The sequence below is a fragment of the Penicillium psychrofluorescens genome, assembly GCF_964197705.1.
Source record: "Penicillium psychrofluorescens genome assembly, chromosome: 1".
Lineage (NCBI taxonomy): Eukaryota > Fungi > Ascomycota > Eurotiomycetes > Eurotiales > Aspergillaceae > Penicillium > Penicillium psychrofluorescens.
In genome coordinates this window covers 1042356-1062494 of record NC_133439.1, presented here as the reverse complement: position 1 = coordinate 1062494, position 20139 = coordinate 1042356, and the positions used below count along the sequence as shown (strand labels likewise).

Here is a 20139-nt window from a genome sequence, read left to right as displayed (position 1 = left end):
TTTAATGCACAGACACCTTGATCCATCAAGTAATAAAAAGAAGTATGACGACCGGTTCTGATTGGCGGGAACGAAGTCGCGTCACGTGTAGCCAGACGCGACGCCGGTTTCCCATTGCACATTTCACTTCCTGACAGTTGCACATCACCGCGTCATGGCTGTCAATTTCTTCAACAACAAGGCCCGCGCGGCCGCTGCCGCCTCCAGCAGCTCCAAGCCCAAATCAAGTGAGGCCAAGGAAGAGACCAACCGGCTACAGCCCTGGGTCGAGAAATAGTGCGTCCTTCGGAGCTGCTTGCTACCAGCATGACCAGACGCTGACACAGACTCTAGCCGGCCCAAGACTCTCGACGATGTCGCAGCACAAGACCACACGACGAATGTCCTACGACGGACCCTCCAAGCTTCCAACGTACGCAGCCACACCCATTGAACACGCAAGAGTGCCATCCAATGCACGAAGCTAACAAGAACCTTAACAAAGCTCCCACACATGCTCTTCTACGGACCTCCCGGGACAGGAAAAACATCCACGATCCTCGCACTCGCCAAATCCCTCTTCGGGCCCGCCCTGTATCGCTCGCGAATCCTAGAACTCAACGCCTCCGACGAGCGCGGCATCGGGATCGTCCGCGACAAAGTCAAGAACTTCGCGCGCACGCAGCTCTCCCAGCCCACCGGCCTCGACGCGGCCTATCGAGAGCAGTACCCCTGCCCGCCGTTCAAGATCATCATCCTCGACGAGGCGGATAGCATGACGCAGGATGCTCAGTCTGCGCTGCGGCGCACGATGGAGCAGTATAGTCGCATCACGCGCTTTTGTCTCGTTTGCAACTATGTTACCCGCGTCATTGAGCCGCTTGCCAGTCGGTGCAGTAAGTTTCGGTTCAAGGCGCTGGATAACTCGGCGGCGGGGGTGAGGTTGGCGAATATTGCGAGGGCTGAGAACTTGGCTCTGGAGGATGGGGTCGTTGATACCCTTATTCGATGTGGAGAGGGTGATTTGCGTCGTGCGATTACCTACCTGCAAAGTGCGGCGCGGTTGGTCGGTGCGACGAAACCGGCTGGTGGGACGGATGGGGATGATGATGCCGAGATGACCGATGCTGGGAGTGCGGGTTCGGGCCCGATTACTGTTCAGAGCATTGAGGAGATCGCGGGTGTTATCCCGGAAGGGGTCCTGGATCGTCTGGTGCAGGCTATGCAGCCCACGCGGGCGGGGTCTGCGTATGAGGCTGTCTCGAAAGTGATCACAGATCTCGTGGCGGATGGGTGGAGTGCCACCCAGCTTGTTGGACAGGTTGGTGGTCTTTCTGTTTGTTGACAAGATGTGCATTTGACTGACGCTGGTCTAGTTATACCGCCGGGTTGTTTTCAACGAAGCCGTGCCCGACATCCAGAAGAACAAGATCGTCATGGCCTTCTCGGAGATGGATAAGCGGCTGCTTGATGGCGCAGACGAGCACCTGTCCATTCTGGATCTGTCTCTGCGCATTGCCGGGATCCTGGGCAGCTCTTGAGTGCAGGCGTGATATGCTCCTTTTGTGGGTTGCTGAATGAGTTCCGACGAGGTCGACGCATACATACTAGATGGGCGTTCGGACGGCATTGTCAACACCTAGGCGTTTACTGCATGTGCTTTGAGATTATTTACTCTTGGAAATTCGAATGATTTATGATACCCTAATTCTTTCGCATCTTATCTCTCTGTATTGATTTATTATCTGCCAGGATAAAAGTGTGGTGGGAGAGGAAGAAAGAGAAGTAGGAAAACCGGCATAGATTAGTTGCCCCACGCGGGGCGTTCGGGTGGTCCCAACTTGAACATCTCCCGATGATCTCTCTTTCTTCTCTCTCTCTCTCTTTCCCTTCCCCTTCCTTGCCGTCAACCAATTCCCTTCCTGCACTGGAAGATCTTCTCTGTACAGCAATAATGTCATACCCAGCGTCAACAACCACCCCGCTCTACCTGACCGGCAACCAGGCGGGACTGAAGGAGTTCCTCGACAAATTCGATGTTGGTGCCCGGAGTCCGGAATGCGAATGTGAATGTTCAATTGGCTAACATGGAGCCTCGATTAGGTCTTTCTCTTCGACTGCGATGGTCCGTATCCTCCTTGTCCTGCCTCTCGGCTTTCTCCCCGATTCCATGCGCGAGCCAAGCACGACGGATCGCAACAGTTGCTGAGAAATAACTAGGCGTCCTCTGGTCCGGCGATCACTTGTTTCCGGGAACGGTTGAGACGCTTGAATTGCTCCGGAAGAAAGGTGCGCATTGCCCAATGTCACACAATCGAGGGACACGGGGGAACTAACGGTCCGTTAGGGAAGCAAATCGTTTTCGTGACGAATAACAGCACCAAGTCTCGCGCCGATTACAAGAAGAAGTTAGAGGGTCTAGGGATTCCGAGCACCGTAGTAAGTGAGGCTATGGTCAGCTGTGGCTGAGTCCGAGTTAACGCAGTCCCAAGGAAGAAATCTTCTCTTCCTCCTACAGCTCCTCGATATACATTTCGCGCATCCTGCAACTCCCCGCCAACAAGCGCAAAGTCTTCGTCATCGGCGAGAGCGGCATCGAGCAAGAGCTGCGCTCGGAGAACGTCCCCTTCATCGGCGGCACGGACCCGGCCTATCGGCGCGACGTGACGGCCGACGACTACAAGCAGATTGCGGCAGGGGACCCGTCTGTGATCGACCCGGAAGTCGGAGTCGTGCTCGTCGGGCTGGATTTCCACTTGAATTATATCAAGCTCGCGCTGGCGTTCCACTACATCAAGCGCGGGGCGGTCTTCCTGGCGACCAATATTGATTCGACGCTGCCGAATTCGGGGACGCTATTCCCCGGCGCGGGATCGATGAGCGCGCCGCTGATTATGATGCTGGGGCAGGATCCTGTCGCGCTGGGCAAACCGAGTCAGGCGATGATGGATGCGATTGAGGGCAAGTTTCAGTTTGATCGCAGTCGCGCGTGCATGGTTGGGGACCGCGCGAATACTGATATCCGGTTTGGGTTGGAGGGCCAGCTGGGTGGGACGCTGGGCGTGCTGACGGGGGTGAGCTCCAAGGAGGATTTCGTGTCGGGGCCCGTGAAGCCGCTGGCCTATCTGGATAAGCTGGCAGATCTGCTGGGCGCGGAGTCTTGAGGGCCGGACCTGGCTGGATATACATAAATGTTGGGGAAGATATATATAGACAGATCGTTGGTTAGATATACGAGCCGCTATGCTTCTGCGAGGCTATCAGGCTCATCTTCGACGGCTAGAAACCGCTTGATCTTCCACAGAGACAGCATTGCCTCATTGGACACCTCGTCCCTCGGTCTGAAAAAGAGCGCCGCATGGTGGAAATGCGGATGCGAGTCCTGGAGTGTCTGCAGCTCGGTTTCGGAGAGAAGCACCGACAGATCAAAGACAGGGACTTTCGACTGAGTCTGTGGGAGAGAGACAGCGCCCATAAAAGCCTCCTGCGTTTCATTCTCCGCTCCCTGGGAAGAACAAACCAGGACCGCGCCACATGCCATGCGATGAAAGGGCTCGAGTGATCCCAACGCCTTCTGAAGCGCAATATTCGACAAATCCTGCAGCTCGAGATCCCTCCACACGGCACCCGATCCATCCAGCCGTTTGAACTTGCGACAAGCCTTGTCGAGACTCTTCACCACTTCATTTCGCATATGGTGCAGCGTAAACTCCGCCGCATCATCCCTCCAGGCCATGAGACTCTCTTCGCGTGACGTGATCGGTCCCTGCGGATGCTTCCAACGGTAGGGCAAGATCCGCGGAAGAACTAATTTCTTGCCCCGGCCTACCCTCACCCATGGGCCGCTCAGGGATTTCAGTAACGGCATGAAATCCAGGATGCGGAGAATAAGCTGGCGGGTTGGAGACGATGATGCCGGAGGGGATTGAGGGTCATTGCCAAGCGAGTCCTTAAGCAACCCCACTGGCAGAAGGTATAGCTGCTCTGTCTCGGGCTGTTCCACTAAGCCCCATTCCCCCAGCAGATCGCGCGGCAGTCGTGCGCCGGTTATGGAGCATAGGCGTGGTGGGGAGGCCAGCGCGAGGGCCCAAGGGTTCTTATTGAGCTCGTCAAAGGCCTGTTTGTAGTATTCTCGGTCTGGACGTAGTTTGGGAGGACGCTGGGATTTATTGAGAGGGTGTGTGAGGAGAGGAGATTGGGGGAGTCGCTTGGAGGGAGGGACTGAATCGGCGGAATCGGTTCGCGAGGAGGTCGAGGTTGAGATGCGGCGAGAGGAGTGGCGAGTCCGTATGTGATGGATATGCGGTGCGACCAGTTGCTGGAATAGGCGCAGGCGCCATGTCGCGAAAGATATTTGGTTGGCGCACTCCATGTTGAGGAGAAGGAGAGGAAGAAGAAGTTGCTTGTGTTGAGGAAGTTGAGCTTGCGCCAATCAGAGGCCGAGATTTGCGGAGAAGCATTGGACCGTGAAAGACAGACAAAATAGAAAGGAAGAGGTATTCAGAGTGTAGCTCCCTATCCTACCAGACTAATTCTTATAAAGTGAGACAAAATAGCAGTGTTGCAAAGAGAAGCACAATGGCAGTCGGAGCTCCCATATCAGCGCCGATCGACCCATTTATCGCACCGCTTCTTCTCCGACTCTCCAACTCCAAACTACTTTACCCTCCTTCCCTCCACCAACCATGACCATGCGGGCAGGCTCCCTCTCTGGCCTCAGTCGCCTTATCCGTCCCACTTCCATATCCTCACTACGTCCGGCTGCGACGCTGCCGCGATGCCTCTCAACCAGCGCGCCCTCGCTAACTGCGGCGCCACCAAAGAGCTGGGCACCGACGCCCTTTGTAACGGAGACAGTGGTGAGTCTGGGTCTGCATTACATTTTATGGGGTCATGCTAATCGTCCTGTGTAGGCCGGTGGCTGGCAGACCTGTATGTTTGTTTGCTACCATCCCCAGAAGCTCGATTGGCGCGCGAAGCTAACCTACTGATCAAGCCGATATCTTCTCCCGATTACTCAAGGTAAGCACCCGAGTATACTGTTTCAGCCAGACGGTTCCACTCGCTGACCATCATCCAGGAACGCATTATCTATCTCGAGGGCGAGGTGGACGGGGCCGTCTCCGCCTCCATCGTCGCACAGCTCCTCTTCCTCGAAGCCGATAACCCCGAGAAACCAATCCACATGTACATCAACTCGCCCGGCGGCTCCGTGACAGCCGGTATATCTCCCACTCCCCCATACTCTTGTTGATATATCAAGTTAATACCATACCCATCCCAGGCCTCGCAATCTACGACACAATGACCTACATCGCCTCCCCCGTCTCAACCATCTGCGTCGGCCAAGCCGCCTCCATGGGCTCGCTCCTATTATGCGGCGGCCACCCGGGCAAGCGATACTGTCTCCCGCACTCCACAATCATGGTGCACCAGCCTTCGGGCGGCTACATGGGGCAAGCGACGGATATCGCCATCCACGCGAAGGAGATCCTGCGCGTGCGCAAGCAGCTGAATCAGATATACAAGACACATCTCAATGGCAAGAAGGAGTTGTCCCTCGACGATATTGAGAAACTCATGGAGAGAGATTATTTCATGGGTGCTCAGGAGGCGCTGGAGTTGGGCGTCGTAGATGAGATTCTGGATCGGAGGGCTAAGAAAGGTGAGGCGAAGGGTGGGAATGGGAAGTAAGTCGAAGATTGAATAACCACTACAAAGCGTTCGAACCATACTATCTACATCTGTATCGGTTTTATGGTTATTCCGGGGTATGTAGGAACTACTGGGAATATGAGTTCAGTTATCATTAATAGGTGTCATGTCATGCATTGAGAACCTAGAGTATAAGAATGCAAGAAGCCATTCATGATTATTCCCGATCAACCCTGACAATCCGCCCATCAGTCCCGACCTGGAGACCGAACCGCTGGCGCAGAAACGTCGCCGTTTCAGGTGTTGGCATGTACCCCGATGGCCGCCTGGGCGCGGTCGAGTACTGCCATTGATCGCGCAGGATATCCCACAACCCCATGTCTAGGATCACGGCCTGGCCCGAGGCAAACTGGTCGAGTGGATGGGTGTTGCGTCCGCTGGATGGAGCTTCATCTTCGCCAGGATCTGCTAGGAGGGTTGTTCGTTCTTCATCAATGTTGTCTTCGTCGACATCCACCACAGGGGTTGTTGTGTCTGCTTCTTCTTCGGTATTGCTCGTTTCTCGGAGTATACCGCGTTCCTCGGCGTCGTGGTCCTGTTGCGGGGACTGTGTGTCCGCATCTGTGTTTGTATTTGTATTTTCGTTGTTCGTTGTTATATTTGTTGCGTTGGCGTTGGCAGGAGTGTTAGAGGTAGTAGTAGTAGTGTTGGTGTTGGTTTCAGTCGGCCCAACCAGCTTCACCCGCTCAACAATCAAACCCAGCATGACAAAATCGAGCAAAAAGATCAAGATATCAAACGAAAGAAGTCGAAAAATAGGAACTGGGGCCTGCCCGATGAAGTCGATGAAGAGTCCTCCATGGAGATAGCCACGGGTGTCTTCGCCGGCCTCGGGGCGAATGAAGAACGCATGGAAGATCATACAGAAGAGGTTGCTGGCAATTATAGCGCCGATATAGGGCTGGTTGCGCGTGGGATCGAAGGGGGATGCTTTGGGGGTGAAGAAGATGAGCTCGACGACGGCGCGGACGGCGAAGAGGATGACGGAGCAGCTGTACCGTCGTTAGTTAACTTAACAGAAGAGATCAATTGGAGGAGTAGGCTGCTCACTCCATGTAATATAGCGCCGATAGTTCACAGTAGATCAGCACGTCGAGATCGCGCAGCAGGCGATCGATGAAGGCGACTTTCGCTGTAGTCTGCGCCTTTCTGACGCGGCGGTTGTGCTGCTGGGCCGACGCCGGTGCGTCCGGGCCATAGGAAATGCCGGACACGTCAGCGATGTATTCCGCATCTCGAAAGGCAACATCCGGTTCTGTCATAGAGGGTCATGGGGAGTTGGCGATCCGGCCGGGGAAGGAGAGGTGATGGTGGACTGTCATAATGGGGCCGAGTTCACTGGGGGGGGACGGGGCGGAGTTATCTCGGGCCGACGCCAGCATCTATAGTACGGAGGGAAGTGACCATCTACAAGACAAGAAAATAAGGAACACTAAAAGGGTGATTGCGTGTCATGCTATGGGTGTCATTCTGCGTGGATTTAATCCACGAAAATCGTCGTGGACAGCTCCGAGTAGTGCGTGAAGAAGCCCGTGAACAGCCGGATGGCATGCCCGACATCATAGGTGCCGCCCGTCTCGCGAATGCTGTGCATGCTCAGCTGCGGATTGCCCAGATCCAGGGTCCGAGAACCCAGTGCCGCAGACAGCATCGGGCCAATGGTGCTGCCACAGCTCGAATCGTTGCGAACAACGAACAGCTGCAGCGGCAGGGGCTCGCCGCTCTTCTCCGTCGTCTTGCGGGCCACTTCCTGCAGCAGTACAATCCCCGGGGCGTTCGTCGCATAGCGCGCGTTAGCATTAATCTTGATCACGGGCCCCTTGTTCATCTCCGGCTTGTGGTCCGACTCGTACTTGGCTGCGTAGTTGGGGTTGACCGAGTGGGACATGTCGGCAGACACCAGGAACGAGGTCGACAGGGTTTGCTCGTAGGCAGTCGAGAGGTCCTCGTCCTTGGAGACAGTGGACGGCAGCACTGACAGACGCCGAATGATGGCCGGAAGAATGTTCGAGTCGGCGCCCTGGGCGGTGCGGCTGCCAATCTCCTCGTGGTCAAACAGCGCGATCAGACGGATGGCGGACTCGTTGTCTAGTGCCGACTTGTCTGCGACGGAGTCGATGAGTCCCACCGTTGCACAATAGGTGCAGTTCAGGTTGTCCAGACGGGGAGAAAAGATGAATTCCTCCAACAGGCCACCGAGACACGACTTTTGCGTGTCGAAGAGGATCATCTCAAAGTCCAGAATATCCTCGGCCTGGACTCCGGCCTCGGCGGCGATCAGCTCCACAAAGTACGGGTGGTGGCGCTGCGTCATGGACTTCAAGGGGCTGTATTCATCGTCCTCCTTCTCGGTCTCGGTGGCCTCCGGTTTGCCAGTCCGGTTGAGCTCTGCGGCCACCAGGCCGGCAATGGGGAACAACTGGGTCTCCTTGTTGAAAGCAAAAGTCTCCTGACGGTCCAGATGAATAGCCAGAGTCGGAATGCGAAGAACTGCGACATTAGGTCATGATCATCCTGTAAAAAAAAAAAAAAAGGATGTTCACATACTGGGCCGGTCAATTTTGACCAATTTTTGCACAATCGAGCCGTCCTTGGCCCGTGTCATCACACGGCCCGCGACACCAAGATCGCGATCAAACCCTAAGAATGTTAATTATGATCAAGACCAATTCAAGGCAATTAATTGGGTTCGCCTACAGGTGTGCCAGATGCCTCCACCGTAGGTTTCGACCCCGACCTGCACAAAGCCCTCACCCCGCTTGTTGCTCACAGGCTTGACCCGCAGCACCGGGGAGTCAGTGTGGGCACCGATCATGGAGATGGAATTCCCCGGCTGGATTGTTGTCAGCAACTTTATCTAGAATCTACAGGTGTCTTCATACCTTCCATTGTTGGCCGATGGCAAAAGCAATCAGAGTGGTGGTATTCCGAGTCAGGTAGTACTTGCCGCCGGGCTTGCAGGTGGATGCCCATGATTCTTTTTCCTAGACCAACTATAAGCTTCATGATCATATGCTGGCCCACATCACATACCTTGATCTCCTGGAAACCGCCCTTGGTGAGGAGCTCTTTGGCGGACTGGACCGCATGAAAAGCTGAAACGAGGTCAATTGGCTCCCATTAAGGCTAAGTGAGGGAAGACATACGGGTGGGAGAGGCATTGACAAAGGACAGGAAGTCCTTGGCAGGCTGTTTAGAAGGCATGGTGGTGTATGAGCGGTGCAGGGGGGAGACGGCAAATGGCCAGCGGATGCGCATTGAAGAAGAAGAAGTGGTGGGCGGTGACTGCGGAGTCGCCGCTTAATCCTTTCCTCGTGCTGGTTAGGGAGATAGCGACTTAGTAGTTCACTTAGCCAGTGGTAGGAATCAATTAGCCGAGTCTACCTGGTTTGGTCATAATTAGTAGTGAGTTGTTGTGATTACCGTAGAAACCACATAATAAGCATCCTGGCTGAACTGATTGGCGTACGTCGTTCGGGCCCAAGCTTCTGCGCGTCGGGGCGCGTGGGGACGACAGACCGGTCGCGTCTGGGCAACCGATGAGACAGATCCGACCCCCACGGACCGAACTAGTCGATAGAGATGCTCTACACATCCAGATGAGTGGACCAGACACTCCGAAACTGCCAACGCGTGTTGTGAGGTCTTTGTTTACCACACTGGTTCCAAATACAGCGGACTTTGTGACACCATAAAGCCACCGTTTGGATGTGAACAATGCTGCCCACGCGGTGATAATAATATTAGGCAGGGTCTTTGTGAGATCTAGAGATCCGACCTCCACACTCCTACACTAGATGATTGTGTTGCCCAAGTGAGGACTGCTAGATCGGGTTAGCGTGACGCGTGACCGGGAGAGCGCCCTTCGATCCCGTCACCGGACAAGACAAAGCCCAGCAACATCAATCAACACCATCACTGCTTGCCTCCCAGTCTTTTTTTGCTCTCATTATTCTCTCTGAACATACTCTGCTCCACTGTGTCCTACAATCTGGCTCTACCACTCACCCCCCCTTCCCTGCAACCGCTGTGGCTGGGACTCGCCGGCCCCCTCGTCTCCTGGACATAAACACAAGCGCGCTTCAAATACACCATCGTTCTGAGCCCGATTCAACCTTGCACATGCACCCTGTGGCATCCTTTTGATCAGACGATCAGCATTTCTGGGCTTCGGGAGACCGTCAGCCATCGTTGCCATGGCCGACCGATCTCAGGCCAGGGAGGTGAAATCGGATGGCAGCGGCACAGCAGCCAAGTTGAATGAGCGCGCACAACCCTCAAACATCGTATCACCCCCCGGCTCCAAGACACCACCAAGCATGCCATCAAAGCGAACGATCCTGTTTCCAGCCAACCAGCCAAATCAGCAAAGACCGCTAGAAGGGTCAGAACCGGTGGATGCGGGTGCCCTTTCCCGGGCGCTAAAGGACTATGATGAGGCAGGACGTCGTCGGGAGCGAACTCCAGGCACGAGCCCTTGCCGCAAGAGGCAGCGGGTGTATGGAGATCGGTATGTGATGGTTTCGGCTGGATCGCAAGGGTCAGAAACTAACAGAACACCAGATTCATTCCTAACCGTGATGGGCAAGACTTGCAGGCAACCTTCAGCCTGTTGCATGAGGATGGCTGCCCTTCAACCCCCTCCAAAACAAAGAGACGGACCCCCCACTCGGAGCTCCATTTCCAAAAGAGTTTGTGTCTACTGGTTGTTTTCACTGGTCTTCTGGTTGACTGACCCCATCTACAGCGGAGGAAGCAAATCGGACCTTTTCTCGAGTTTTGCGCAGCGAATTGTTTGGCAGTACTGTCCCACAGCCGGACCTGAACTCAACTTCACCCGATCCGCTCCTCGGCTTCAGCAATGGCATCAATGACAAGACCCGATCTCACACCCCTCCCTCTCATGTGGTTGCCAACGTGCCCCCGGCAAGCATCACTCCATCTACGCCACACAAGAATCTCTTCAACTACGGCCCGACCCGGTCTGGCTCCGCCCACCCGACTCCCTCCAAGACCCCTCGAAGCCACCATGGACCAAACCTGAATGTTCGATCGGAGCTGTACAGCCTCTCACCTATTCGCTATGACAGCCAACGGATCCTCGAGACACCGCGCAAACAGCCCCGCTACGTGAACAAGGTACCCTACAAGGTCCTGGATGCGCCAGACCTGCAGGATGATTTCTATCTCAACTTGGTCGACTGGGGAAGCAGCAATGTGTTGGGTGTGGGGTTGGCCAATTCGGTGTACATGTGGAATTCCCAGTCAGGCCGGGTGACAAAGCTCTGCGAGCTCAAAGATGACACGGTCACCAGTGTCAGCTGGATTCAGAGGGTAAGCAGATTCGTCCTTTGGTGAACGGCACCCGTAACTAACCTTCATTCCAGGGTACACATCTCGCAATTGGTACAGGCAAAGGTCTCGTGCAAATTTGGGATGCGGAGCATTGTCGTCGACTTCGGACGATGATTGGCCATACGAATCGTGTTGGGGCACTGGCGTGGAACGACCACATCCTCACATCGGGGTCTCGCGATCGTCTGATCTATCACCGAGATGTCCGGTCCCCTGATCAGTACATACGTCGACTCTCTGGTCATAAGCAAGAAGTCTGCGGATTGAAGTGGAACACGGAAGATGGTCAATTGGCATCTGGTGGCAACGACAACAAGTTGATGGTGTGGGACAAGCTGAACGAGACTCCCCTCTTTCGCTTTTCCGACCACAGCGCCGCCGTCAAAGCCATCGCGTGGTCCCCGCACCAGCACCACCTGCTTGCCTCGGGTGGTGGTACGGCCGATCGCACGATCAAATTCTGGAACACGTCGACCGGTTCGATGATCAAGGAGGTTGACACCGGCAGCCAGGTGTGCAATCTTTCTTGGTCCAAGAACTCGGACGAGATCATCAGCACGCACGGCTACAGTCAGAACCAAATTGTCATCTGGAAGTACCCGCGCATGGAGCAGATTGTTTCTCTGACCGGCCACACCTTCCGTGTCTTGTACCTCGCCATGAGCCCAGACGGCCAAACGGTTGTGACGGGCGCTGGCGATGAGACCCTACGTTTCTGGAAAATCTTCGACAAGAGGGCTACTCGAGACACTCGTCGCGAGGGCAGCAAGCTTGCTGAATGGGGCACCATTCGGTAGACGGCCCGTCTTGTCCACTTGCATTGATATGGAGTTTCGGTCTTCGGTTTTTGTTTCTGGGGAAGTTTTTGCATGGCTTTGATTTCTTTTTTTCACATTTTATGCGTCAGCATCAATTGCATTTGGGCTCAATGGGTGAGAGCATTTTGTTTTGCCGGTGGGATTCAGCGCTCGTGGGGACGAGATATTTTGTTCATGGGGTTTTCTATCTTCGATCTGCCTTGGTTTGGGGCAGCTTCTTTCCAATTTTTGCACAGGCCAAGCAGCGGCGCCTATGGTGTTTCGCGAATCTGGTTGCCGACATGTGGCATTGCACAATAGGGATTGATGATTTATTTCTTGCCGGTGGACTTATTCTTGTATGACTTTAAATCCTTATTCTGATTAGTTACGATGATATGATGACTTGAAGTCTTTGGCATTCTGCATTGTTACGCTATTAATCTGGCTTTAGGAATCTCTGCAACATGAGCATGGTATAGTACTTCCGGAAATCGGTGTCACCACCTACTCTCTTTCATTGTTTCTCAACCCCTAATGCTAAGACACACTAAACTACTTTTAGAATATAGAAAGAATGATTTCTAGTCTTGACCTTGTACCATAGGTTAAATACTATCCTATATACAGGAAGGTGTTGGTGCGGAGGAGCAAAATCGAAGGTCAATGTCGATGAAAAAGCAGTGAGAAGGGCGAAGATCAACTCTCCGTCCCTTACATATAGATCGCGTAGCTTCAAAAGGTCCATGAACCCAACAATCTTGACCATGCCTGACAGTATACGGAGTCTGTTAAGTCAAGGCCTTTGACTTTTCAGAATCTGCCAGGTTTTCGGACTATTCTATGGAGGGCACTCCTTCGATATGGATTCGATTCGATTCTATTCTTCAAGCTCATCTCATGTTTAAGTACTCCATGAAAGACTTAAATTTTTGACCGGCTCCGGTCTGTGAATGCCCTCCATTGCCAATACCAATATTGGCAATATCGCGAGCCCGTTGAGAGTTTCCGAAGGAATGGTTGCACCAATGTGTGCAAAGTCTGAACATGATGGCTGGGTAGATCGAAGATAGTTTCTGAGCAGCTTGGGCTCCGAATGTGTCGGCAAGCTTATCCTTCAGGACTATCTGGACTGATTCCGAAGAGTCTCTGTGAAAGTCTTGCCTCCTAGTAATAGATCCCTTTGCGTCGGACTCACATTTCTCTGCAAATTCAAATAAAGCATCCAGTCTTGATTCGTCAAATATATCGACTACTTGGATGGGCGCATCACCGAGGAGTCCAAATAGACCTGTTTTTGCGGCATTCTCAAGTATGGTATGCACCAGGATAATACGCATCACGACAGCCCCGTGTTGTAGCTGCTGCAGGGCCCCAATCCTGTCTTCCATATCGACATCTCCTTCGACAGTGCTCTCAAGATAATCAAACATAAAAGAGCCTCCCTTAAACTGAGCCGCGTTCCACGCGAAATAGTCAAGCACACGTCCGGCATCCCAGTAATCAGCGTAGCGCAAAGAGGGTGCTTGTCCGATCTGCATTTCCAATTTATCTTTGTTCCAGCCAGTCGAAAGAAGATGCTCTCAGAAGCTATAAAAAAGAAGCTTGACAAGGGAAACGCACGTTCTGTATCACGTGGTTTCACCCCTAAATATCAGAACGAGCGGGAACAAGAAGACAATACTATTTATCATAAGGAGCTAGCATTGGCCGAAAGACTGTATCCACTTATAGTACAGTATGACCAGCTTGTTACTTGTAATATTGGTGATGGTAAGGCTACCATCGTAGTGGTCGTTGACGTTCCTAAAAGGCTCCCGTCAGCACCTTGTTTAGGGCATCCTTATTGTGCTTAGTATGTCACTCACCACTCTGGAGTAATGCTGAGCAACTGATCGTCAGTGCCAGAATAAGTCTGACTAGCGCAGCCGACCCAGACGGCACCGTCGACGTAGAATCCGTAGCCCTGCTGCTCGCAACAAAACATGCTATCATTATTGTAGAGATCCCAATAGGGTTTCGCACAGAACGGGTTGCTCTGTAGAATAGCGGTGCAGTTAAGACCGATAGGGCAGCAGATCGTGTTGCGGGTGCTAGTATTGAAATCATAGCAGTAGGAACCGTCTAGGCAACACGAGTGCATGGTGCCCCATGAGTTGGCGCAAAATTGCTCACCGGCACGTGTTATTGCGGCGTAGGGCGTAGCTAGTGTTGCTGGACGACACGGTGCCTCTCTTGAGGCAGGACTGTTGTGGAGGATGAGAAAGACAGAGAAAACCAACACAACGGGAGGTCGCAGAGTGGGTGCGCTGTGGGGACCAAAACCTCCGCAGGTACTCTCAGTCGTTCCCTAGGGATCTTTTATTAGTATCAAGATTATGACGATGATGATTTTTATCGTTATTCTTGCGGTGGTACTGATGATTGTTCGCTTCTGTACTAGTAATGATTGAAGAAAAGTCCGGGAGTTCTAGCATCTCCTGAGGGCAAAACCAACACGCTGTGCAAGGATGATGAATCTTTATGACAATTCTTCTATAACTAGTGACGATGGATTCTGATATCAGTCTCCCACATAGCAATTGTGTCGAGAATGGTCTATCCTAGCTATGTTGACCACCCCCGACGACTCCTGTAGGGGATAATTCTGATTGTGGGGTTAGCGGTGAGCTAGGCTAGATTAGGAAGAGTGGGGTTGATGGCCTATGGACTTCGGGGAGTTGTCACCGAGATCCACGTTCATCATGCTCCATTTATCTCGCGCAGAATCCCGTGTCATTTGAAGGCCACTCCATCAGAAGAAAGTGACTACTTTGCCCTCCTGGCGCCATGGTATTTTTTCTTACACCGACACCCGCGTTCCTCGGCACGGCCATGCTAGGCCTAGGGGCATTCCGAGTCTTTGTGCCACAGAGTGCATACAAGGCTTTCGGTCTGCCGCTATCCTCGGCTAGTTCTCCGTCACCATTTCTCTATGCCAACGCTGGTCGCGATTTGGCGTTAGGCTTGACCTATATACTTCTGGGCTTGCAAAGAAATCAACAAGGATTGAAGGCGTTAATCATTGGGACAGCTGTACGGGAACCCCTATTGATACATTCCATGAAAACGGTGTTCTGACGGTTCTCTCCCTTGGATAATCAATTCAGGTCGCCGCACATGTGGACGCATTGACTGTCTGGACATATGGAGGAGCAGACTATGGTGGGTGGCGTGGCAAATGGGTAGGTCATTTTCTGGGCGGCGTCGCCCTAGAATTCGTTGCGTGGAAAGCCTGGGGATTTTGAAAGTGTTCGGTAGTTACGGATTCGGGACTTTGCCCCCTGTGCTAACACTGGTTTCATGAGGGAGTCATGATTTATCGCCTACTATTCGTCCCTCGATTGCACAACGTAGGTCACCTCACCCCGTCTGAACTTTCTGTCAGGATGGCGCCCAGGGTGGAACCGTGGATAAAAGTTGTGTATAGCACTAAACTGCATTTGTTTTTTACATTCTTGGCACTATGCGCCTGTTTCGCTTATTATGCATTTTGTAATATAAAAGAGATAGCTAGATTATATTCAGAATGTCAGACATCTTCTATCTTGTTGATTTTGACCACATTCCCACATCCCAAGTCAGGTGATGAGTGGCCGATCAACGCCCCGCTCAGTTTGACACTTTGTCGAATCTAGGCGGTGTATGTGATCCACCACGAATTACACTAGTAATTTCCAAATGTAGTTGAAAATCTCAAGATAGAAGAAGTCTAGCATTCTATATATAATCTAACTATCCCTTTTATAATATAGAACGCATAATAAGCGAAATGAGCGCATAATGCTAAGAATGTCAAAAATCAAAAGCAGTTTAGTGCTATACAATACTTTTATTCATGTATCCACCATGCTAGAATCCCGACAAATAGTAATCTTAAGATATGTCTTCAGAGTTATAACTCGATATTGAGTATTTTTAATTAAAATAGATATATTAAATAGTTATGAAGGACAAGGGCCTAATATAGGAGGGGGATGGATAAGAGTTGTAGCAGACGAATAGCATGCGAGCAGCACACCAGTGTTATTGATAATAATATAATCACTGGAGAACTCCAGCGTTTAAAAGATCTTTTAAGGCACTAGTCCCTATAAGCAGATTCCAACCGTTAAGATAGACAGACTTTTTAAGTAGTAAATACGGCAAATAGGTAGGCTCATCCATCGCATTTATTCTACTAGAATGTATTATATGATTGATTTTTATGGAGGCTACGACGACGACAACATCTATCGGGGCCAAAAAGAGCCAACAGAAAGAGCATAAACTATCTCAGACTATGGCAAAAGTAATAAGTAAGAGGAATAAAGAAGAAAAGAAAGATACTACCTAATCCAGCTCTTAAATATCCTTAACACCGGGAACAACCCAGTAAATTAAACAATTCACTACCAGACAGTTTACTGCCGGAGAGCGATGCCGTCATCAGCATCTCATCATGCTCCTAAGCAAACAATTTATAGCAACCATTCGAGGCATGACTTGAGGTTATATGTCGAGGTCATACACTCGAACAACTTCCCCCTCTAGACTAACCATCTATCTCATCATACGAATCTTGTACATAACATTCAGGGATGATGCTAGAGTGTTTCAAGCTTCTGACAGATTGGGCTTCGGCGGCGGGTGGTTATAGGATAGTATAGAGTATAATATATAATAATGACGAATCCGATCATTCTGAACTCCCCAGGTCTTTTAATAACCCAACAGATAGGGCTTTCATGTTTAAACCTCCCCTCCGGAAAATAAATCAACTTTCACTAGCGGTATAACTCGGCATGGCTGCCGATAAACAATGCTCGCTTTCTATATCCATTTTATCTTCGCTTATCGGGCTGGTAATAGGAATCTTCATCTTTATTTTACTGAACCTTTTCATCAAAGTCTTTATATACTGCACCAAAGGACAACATGGCCCGGATATAAATATAACTATTAAGCATGAAAGCCATACGCCTGATAGCCCGCTTCATCCGCTTGCCAACTATATCCCGTCGTCCAGCATTTACAACTGTTGAAACCATGTCTGGACACGCTCTTTCTGATATGGACCGCGATATTAAGCTTCAAACTGCAAATTGTCAAGACTTATGGGACTTTGAAGCAGCAATACCTCGGATACACCAGTGATTCTAATTTAATCACTCACGGGCACTAAACAATTCTTTCTTCTTGGAATTTTACGGACTTCGTTCGGCCTCTCTACTTCCAAGGTGGAAGAATATTATTGGTTGAGTTTGATTATACTTTGAAGATGTTCCAACAAAAGGGGAAGTCTACGCTTCTTGGAAAACATCCAACAGGAATACGATGCGGTAGACCAGAAGCATATTTTGAGATTCATTGGGGATATGGCTACAAGTACGACGAGATGGCTACGATTGCGAAATAGTCTGGTTCATGTAATCTAAATTATGCCACGGAGAACGTTGCTATGCGAGTAATGCTATGCACTATTAAGGGAACAAAGCTTTAGAGACATTGAGGCTCGTCTTAGCTTCACCCGAGGGCTACTAGTCACCATTACTACAAAAGAGTAATATTGTCTAGTGTTCTTGCTGCCCAAGTGCACTTCATCTATCTGGCCGTCCCATTAGCAGTGTGGTATCGTGTATAGGTTGAGTTGTCTGACCGTGAGGAATTGACTTTGTCAAGCCAAAAAGTCAAAATATATATTCGTGCGTATCACCAAGTTCCACGACTTTTAGCAAGGTATTGAGATAGATTTTCAAAATAGTCTATATATTGAACAAAGCTCAAATCCAGCCGGCTGAATAAACTGCCATGGATTTGTACAGGGTGGGAATTAACATCAAGAACAGTCAAGCCGCTATCCGATTATCTATGCTACACTAAATACATTTCGATAAATCCCCAGAACCTGAGACGAACATGACATAAAAGAACAAAGGGAAAGAGGAGGGCGATTTGATGAGTTTATAGAACCAGCCGTGCAGGCTCAACCTGCAACAGAGTCTGGATCCGCTCCAGGAAGACCTTGGCGCGCAGCTCCTCCGTAGCGGGGACGGTCAGACTGAACACATTAATCGCGGAGCCAGATGGGGCGTCGACAAACGAAGGGATTGTCCGAGGTTGCGTCTTGCTGCTCAGGAAATCAATGATATCCTCTTGCGCCGGCGTTGAATGGCGCAGGGTCTCGGGCGCCTCGACGGCGTTCAAGTCGGGGATATAGTCGCCGCGAGATGTGTGAATTGGCTCTGCGCCGAGGATCTCATCGAACAGCTCATCGACAGAGGGCTTCTCGTTCGACGAGCGCGGGAGGTCATCGTTCGCCAGATCCGTCGCGATAGCCAGGAACCTGGATAGCGGGACCGTCACCCCCAAACCCTCTTGGATCTTCTTCTGAGCGGACAGCACGGCAGACAACGAAACTGACAGCGCGACTGAAGCCATGGGCAGCGGCTTGGCGAGAGCCTCCTCTTCTTTCTTCTCCGGGGCCGGGGCCGGAGCCGGAGCGGCGATTTTGACGTTGTTCAGGTCCAGGTGCATGAGCTTCGCGAGGGTCGCGGCTTGCGTCGAGGGGTAGTCATTGGCGATCTGACCAAGGTAGGCGAGGACATCGCCCTTCAGGAGCCGGCCCTTGGGTCCGGAGGCGGGGATCTTGGATACTTCGGAGTCGGGAATGCCCTTCTGGTGCAGGAGTTGTGTGACGGAGGGATAGAGAGGATAGGCGGGGTTTTGGAATTGAGGGGCGGAGGAAGATGCGAGGCCTGGAATAAATTGAAGTTAATCTATGCTCGAGTTTCTCGTCTTGTAGGTTCTTTCACGGAGTAGCTCCGGCGTGGACGGATTCAATGGGGAGAAGGGTCACTCACGTCTAGAAACATAGGAAATCGGCTGCCGGCGGGCAAGCATTGTCGGGACCTGGCCCGTGATTCTGGCGGCCATCTTGTGTCTGGTTCTGTGTTCTCTTTAACTTGTTGAGAGAGCGCAAGGCTGGATGCGGAAGCCGCCGATGGGGGACAGCTATCGCAAACCCTGGGTGAATTGGACAGAGACGAACGGAGTCGACCAGAAGCCGACCGGCCGCAAGAACAGGGAAGATTGAATGCGAATAATGGACGAGTGATTAGAGACGACGAGGAAGAGTGCAGAAAGACAAGAAGAAAGAAGGCGTTGGGAGCTTTCACCGGCGGCCGGGACGGGAACATTTTTCTGCCGCCGGCGGGCTTCTGGACTTTTTGTTGCGCTTTCCGAGGGGAACAACTGTCGCCCAGCTTGGTGAGCATTCCTCTGTTTCGAGCCATTAAGCTTCTATATTTGATGGGTTTACTAACTGTAATCACAATGGCAGAACCACCATGATGTCGGTCAGACCGTCAGCCTGGCGAATACTGTGGCTCCCTCCAGGCCCTGCCCTGCGACCCAACATCCACACACAACCACTCTCAATAGCTCGGCATTTCGCATCAAGCGCCTCTCGATGCAAGGCAGCCAAGCCTCCAAAGCGCTCTGCGCGTTCCTCTACGAGTCCTTCGACGCAACCCCCGACGCGGTCCCCAGTGAAGCCATCACAAGATGACTACGCGAAGGCAGGAGCGCGAACCTCACACTTTGGCAGATTGGCGGCCAGGGTTGCAAAGGAAGGGGAGGTGATACTATCCCAGGCGCCATCTCAGCGCGTTTACCTCATGATTTCCTACAGCCTCACGGCGACTTGTTTCGCTTGTGCAGGCATCTACTCACCCTTACTGCTTGGCAACACTCCCGACCCTTTGGCGACATGGATCAAAGTCCTTTACGGGGGTGTTTGTGTCACCATGAGCGCTCTGGGCACCAAGTTCTTGCTCCCCACCGGCAGGCTCATCCAGAAAACGACCGCGGTCATGGCCAACAACGGGACCCATGTGCGCTTCGCCGTGCGGCGCATGGTGCCCTTTTTGAAACCTCGCCAGCTGGAGGCTCTGCCGCAGCAGATCACAATTGAACGCAAGTTGGTCATCTCGCCCGAGTCATTTGAGCGCTTGCAGAGGGGGGAGGCTGGACGGAATGGCACGCAACAACCGCCAAGCTTCTTTAAGATGCCAATCCAACGTCTGAGCATGATGACTTTCAAGTTTTCTCAGAATGTGCGGCAGGTCTTCACGAATGAGGATTTGATTTTATTGAATGTGGAAGGTCAAGGCCGGAATAAGAAGCTTCTCCTGGATTCCAATGGGTTCGTGTCGAGGGACTTTCTGAGCATTGGTGAGCTCGTCCAGACACAACGACAGAAGTGAGCTGGTCT

The 20139-nt window shown here is 51.9% G+C and overlaps 10 protein-coding genes across 10 annotated transcripts; 5 read left to right on the top strand and 5 right to left on the bottom strand.

The window, feature by feature from the left end:
• Positions 1-154: 154 nt before the first annotated feature.
• Positions 155-1520, top strand: PFLUO_LOCUS374 (Subunit of heteropentameric Replication factor C (RF-C); the record flags this gene model as incomplete). Its single annotated transcript, XM_073781033.1, has 4 exons — positions 155-276; positions 334-412; positions 485-1300; positions 1356-1520. The coding sequence occupies 4 exons, from the start codon at positions 155-157 to the stop codon at positions 1518-1520; spliced, it is 1182 nt and encodes a 393-aa protein (XP_073634472.1).
• A 413-nt stretch (positions 1521-1933) lies between these two features.
• Positions 1934-3143, top strand: PFLUO_LOCUS373 (p-nitrophenyl phosphatase; the record flags this gene model as incomplete). Its single annotated transcript, XM_073781022.1, has 4 exons — positions 1934-2045; positions 2200-2268; positions 2327-2418; positions 2472-3143. 4 exons carry the CDS (start codon positions 1934-1936, stop codon positions 3141-3143), a joined length of 945 nt encoding a protein of 314 aa, XP_073634471.1.
• A 77-nt stretch (positions 3144-3220) lies between these two features.
• Positions 3221-4351, bottom strand: PFLUO_LOCUS372 (uncharacterized protein; the record flags this gene model as incomplete). Its single annotated transcript, XM_073781011.1, has 1 exon — positions 3221-4351. The coding sequence occupies one exon, from the start codon at positions 4349-4351 to the stop codon at positions 3221-3223; it is 1131 nt and encodes a 376-aa protein (XP_073634470.1).
• Positions 4352-4664: 313 nt separating this feature from the next.
• On the top strand, positions 4665-5673 carry PFLUO_LOCUS371 (uncharacterized protein; the record flags this gene model as incomplete). The annotated part of the gene is made up of 5 exons (XM_073781000.1): positions 4665-4838; positions 4893-4911; positions 4976-5001; positions 5060-5201; positions 5264-5673. The coding sequence occupies 5 exons, from the start codon at positions 4665-4667 to the stop codon at positions 5671-5673; spliced, it is 771 nt and encodes a 256-aa protein (XP_073634469.1).
• A 178-nt stretch (positions 5674-5851) lies between these two features.
• Positions 5852-6956, bottom strand: PFLUO_LOCUS370 (uncharacterized protein; the record flags this gene model as incomplete). The annotated part of the gene is made up of 2 exons (XM_073780988.1): positions 5852-6686; positions 6745-6956. 2 exons carry the CDS (start codon positions 6954-6956, stop codon positions 5852-5854), a joined length of 1047 nt encoding a protein of 348 aa, XP_073634468.1.
• Positions 6957-7174: 218 nt separating this feature from the next.
• Positions 7175-8898, bottom strand: PFLUO_LOCUS369 (uncharacterized protein; the record flags this gene model as incomplete). The annotated part of the gene is made up of 6 exons (XM_073780977.1): positions 7175-8184; positions 8242-8334; positions 8392-8527; positions 8577-8678; positions 8728-8789; positions 8841-8898. The coding sequence occupies 6 exons, from the start codon at positions 8896-8898 to the stop codon at positions 7175-7177; spliced, it is 1461 nt and encodes a 486-aa protein (XP_073634467.1).
• A 992-nt stretch (positions 8899-9890) lies between these two features.
• Positions 9891-11846, top strand: PFLUO_LOCUS368 (substrate-specific activator of APC-dependent proteolysis; the record flags this gene model as incomplete). The annotated part of the gene is made up of 4 exons (XM_073780966.1): positions 9891-10204; positions 10258-10385; positions 10442-11028; positions 11082-11846. The coding sequence occupies 4 exons, from the start codon at positions 9891-9893 to the stop codon at positions 11844-11846; spliced, it is 1794 nt and encodes a 597-aa protein (XP_073634466.1).
• An 893-nt stretch (positions 11847-12739) lies between these two features.
• PFLUO_LOCUS367 (uncharacterized protein) lies at positions 12740-13387 on the bottom strand (the record flags this gene model as incomplete). The annotated part of the gene is made up of 1 exon (XM_073780955.1): positions 12740-13387. The coding sequence occupies one exon, from the start codon at positions 13385-13387 to the stop codon at positions 12740-12742; it is 648 nt and encodes a 215-aa protein (XP_073634465.1).
• A 4441-nt stretch (positions 13388-17828) lies between these two features.
• Positions 17829-18800, bottom strand: PFLUO_LOCUS366 (pyridoxine biosynthesis protein; the record flags this gene model as incomplete). Its single annotated transcript, XM_073780944.1, has 2 exons — positions 17829-18622; positions 18728-18800. 2 exons carry the CDS (start codon positions 18798-18800, stop codon positions 17829-17831), a joined length of 867 nt encoding a protein of 288 aa, XP_073634464.1.
• Positions 18801-19213: 413 nt separating this feature from the next.
• On the top strand, positions 19214-20131 carry PFLUO_LOCUS365 (uncharacterized protein; the record flags this gene model as incomplete). The annotated part of the gene is made up of 1 exon (XM_073780933.1): positions 19214-20131. One exon carries the CDS (start codon positions 19214-19216, stop codon positions 20129-20131), a length of 918 nt encoding a protein of 305 aa, XP_073634463.1.
• Between the last annotated feature and the right edge of the window lie 8 nt (positions 20132-20139).